The sequence below is a fragment of the Gregarina niphandrodes genome (assembly GCF_000223845.1).
Source record: "Gregarina niphandrodes unplaced genomic scaffold scaffold00075, whole genome shotgun sequence".
Lineage (NCBI taxonomy): Eukaryota > Apicomplexa > Conoidasida > Eugregarinorida > Gregarinidae > Gregarina > Gregarina niphandrodes.
The window spans coordinates 14,411-17,422 of NW_011645841.1; the positions used below are offsets into that span (position 1 = coordinate 14,411).

Here is a 3,012-nt window from a genome sequence, read left to right on the forward strand (position 1 = left end):
GAGCAACGCGGGAGGGTGAGTACCGCGGGAGGGTGAGTACCGCGGGAGGGTGAGCAACGCGGGAGGGTGAGCAACGCGGGAGGGTGAGCAACGCGGGAGGGTGAGTACCGCGGAAGGGTGAGCAACGCGGGAGGGCATAAACATTCCACTGCACACACTCGGAGATGACTGCGCACACTACTCCACGCAAACCTGCTTGGACGCGCCGCTTCCAAAAAAAAATATGCACCGAGGAAATCTCTTGCCACTTCCTACCCATCTTCCCTGTTGTAGCGAGCGAGATCGTTCACGAGTCACTCATATTCAGTGCGATGAACCTGTGCGAAATTGGCTTCCAAAAAATTGCTGTCGACAACGGCCAGCCAGGGCCCCCCCCGGCGATGCTAAGCTCCTCTCCGACGTGGATCAGGCCATCCAAGTCACCAAAAAAACTTTTACGATAAAAGAGTGCAAAGTGATGACGGAGTGTCATCACTTTGCATTACCACGGACGGTAATTTCGCCGCTTTCGTTGTTTATTGCTCCGCCGAGGTGTGCGGAGCCTACGCCGAAAAAGTGCTTGTGGCCTTCCGGCAGTTCAGAGCAATCTGATTTTTTGACAGTGGATGTCTTGCCGTACTGGTAGTAGGGGGAGCCAGCGAGCCATGTGCAGGGAAGTCGACTGAGTTTGATGTCGGCGAGATGTAGTATCCGATTCATGAAATCGTGCTTGGATTTTGGTTCGGGACTTCCAGCTGCGAAGAGGCAGGAGAAGGAATCATGAAGTCTAGTACCAACGTAGTATGATCGCATGCGTCGGGCAAAATCAGGTGGTTGGAGTGTTGCAATGTCAGCTGCCAGAGCACCCTTTTGCGCACCAGTAACCTCATGTGCCCTCGGAATCGCAGACTTACGTTTGAAATAACCACTCTCATGAGCATCAGCATCGAGCTCTAGTACTGCACGATCCACGATAAAGTGCAACAACTCCGTATTCTTATCGCCTACATCCAGCCAAATACGTTTAGCTTGGTAAAATAATTGCTCCTCCGATACCTTCCGCTCAAATGATGAAGTCCCCATACGAAGCATATCCGTGCTAGTCACAGACACCCGAGGACCCTTTCCGTCACTCTCGGCAAACGCCTCCGGCATCAACGTAACGAACGACACAGGTGTATTCTTCTGCATCTCATCATCCACCAAGATCGCCCTACCATGATACAACTCTCCATACGCCGGAGACAGATGCAACATATCACCAACAAACGACAATACCCTTGCTAACATTGGGCTCTCTCCAACCACACTCTTACTGAACCCACAACTACCACGCATCCTAACAAATGAAATTTATGCCTCTCGGGGCACGCCCGAAAACGGCCGGGAGGGTGAGTACCGCGGGAAGGTGAGTACCGCAGGAGGGTGAGCCTAAAGGGGAATCTTATCTGGGTAGATAAACATTCCTAAAGGGGATAAACATTCCACTGCACACACTCGGAGATGACTGCGCACACTACTCCCGGCAAACCTGCTCGGACGCGGCGCTTGCAAAAATATGCACCGAGTAAATCCTCGCGACTCCCACCCCCATTCACCTTCCCTACCCACCTTCTCTGTTGTAGCGAGATCGTTCGCGAGTAACGTATATTCAGTGCGATGAACCCGTGCGAAATTCGCCCGCCAAAAAAATGGCAGTCGGTGTCGACCAACTGATCAAGGAGAACCAGGCAGCCCTTGCGGACATCGCCAAGAGCCAGCAACAACTCAGGGACAATGCCGCTGCCGGCGATACTAAGCTCCTCTCTGACGTGAATCAGGCCATCCAAGTCATGAAAAAACTTAATCCGCACTGCCAAGACGATAATGGTACGCGGGGGGTGTGTACCTACGGGGGGTGTGTGTTTCCTACACATGCTGTCTTGTAGTGTTGTTGAAGGTGTTGCAGGCGCACGTGGCTGGCAGTGCGTTAGACCTAACCGCGGCGGAGGCGGCAGCGTCTGCATCTGCGCCACCAATCCTGGTCCCGGTTGAGCCGGTGGGTTTTCAAGTATCACACGTGTTTGCTTTTCGTGATAGTCGCGGATCTCGCGAGTTACGAGCTGTGCGATTGTTAGAAAGTCCGGAGATCCTGGCAGTGCACGAATTGTTGGATGCCACCCAGGCTGCACACGTGTGTGCACTGGCAGCCGCGCTACCTTTCCGTGCCGGTGTATGCACATACATGAAGGCCAAGGTCGAACGTGTGGTGCAGTACACCGTGCCTAACGATGCAGGCGACATCGACATTAGCGTCACGGAAGTGAATGAAACCCGCCGCCGCTGCCGGGCTGCACCTGTCCCCGCCGACTCATCGCTTTTTCGTCTTCTACAAGTTAAAGCCGCCGCCGTCTGCAGACTCCCAACTGATCGCATTCAACACATCACTATCGAACGCTACGCTGCCGGTGACTTCACCAAACAAGGACATTTCTCGCACTCACGCGCAGGCGCTGTGCTGATTGCACTCAACGACGGGAAAGCCGAAGCTTCCATGAAGCCACCACAGGGCGACCCCAAGATGGCAGAGCCAAAGGCGCCGTGTGGTATCGTCTTCCAGGCCGCGAGCATCAACGTCATGCCGCTCCCCGGCATGGCACTCTTCATACCCTCCGTCTGCCCGGACACGCTACCCAGTGCCTCGACCAGCTCGGGCGAGAACGGCTCGGGGGAGAACAGCTCAGGGAAGAACGGCTCAGGGGAGAACGGCTCAGGGAAGAACACCTCCAGCAACACGCCGGTGCCCGACCTGCGCACGGAATTTAGTATTGCCTTTCCCGAAGGCACCGTCGATAAACCCGTGTACTATGTCGTCGCCTACGTGGACCTCCCCCTCGTCGAACCTGAACATTGAACCGGGAACGAATTCGTGGCGCACAGACGGGGTGCATTTTTCGTAGTGACAATGACACCACGAGCGGGATGAGTAGACGCGTCATTCCGCGAGTGTCCTCAAATGACTGAGGGGAGCGGGTTGGAACTTGAGGGGGGGGG

At 55.0% G+C, this 3,012-nt stretch overlaps 2 protein-coding genes across 2 annotated transcripts; one reads left to right on the forward strand and one right to left on the reverse strand.

The window, feature by feature from the left end:
- Positions 1 to 471: 471 nt before the first annotated feature.
- GNI_185070 (hypothetical protein) lies at positions 472 to 1,317 on the reverse strand (the record flags this gene model as incomplete). The annotated part of the gene is made up of 1 exon (XM_011135296.1): positions 472 to 1,317. The coding sequence occupies one exon, from the start codon at positions 1,315 to 1,317 to the stop codon at positions 472 to 474; it is 846 nt and encodes a 281-aa protein (XP_011133598.1).
- A 353-nt stretch (positions 1,318 to 1,670) lies between these two features.
- On the forward strand, positions 1,671 to 2,872 carry GNI_185080 (hypothetical protein; the record flags this gene model as incomplete). Its single annotated transcript, XM_011135297.1, has 2 exons — positions 1,671 to 1,848; positions 1,908 to 2,872. 2 exons carry the CDS (start codon positions 1,671 to 1,673, stop codon positions 2,870 to 2,872), a joined length of 1,143 nt encoding a protein of 380 aa, XP_011133599.1.
- Between the last annotated feature and the right edge of the window lie 140 nt (positions 2,873 to 3,012).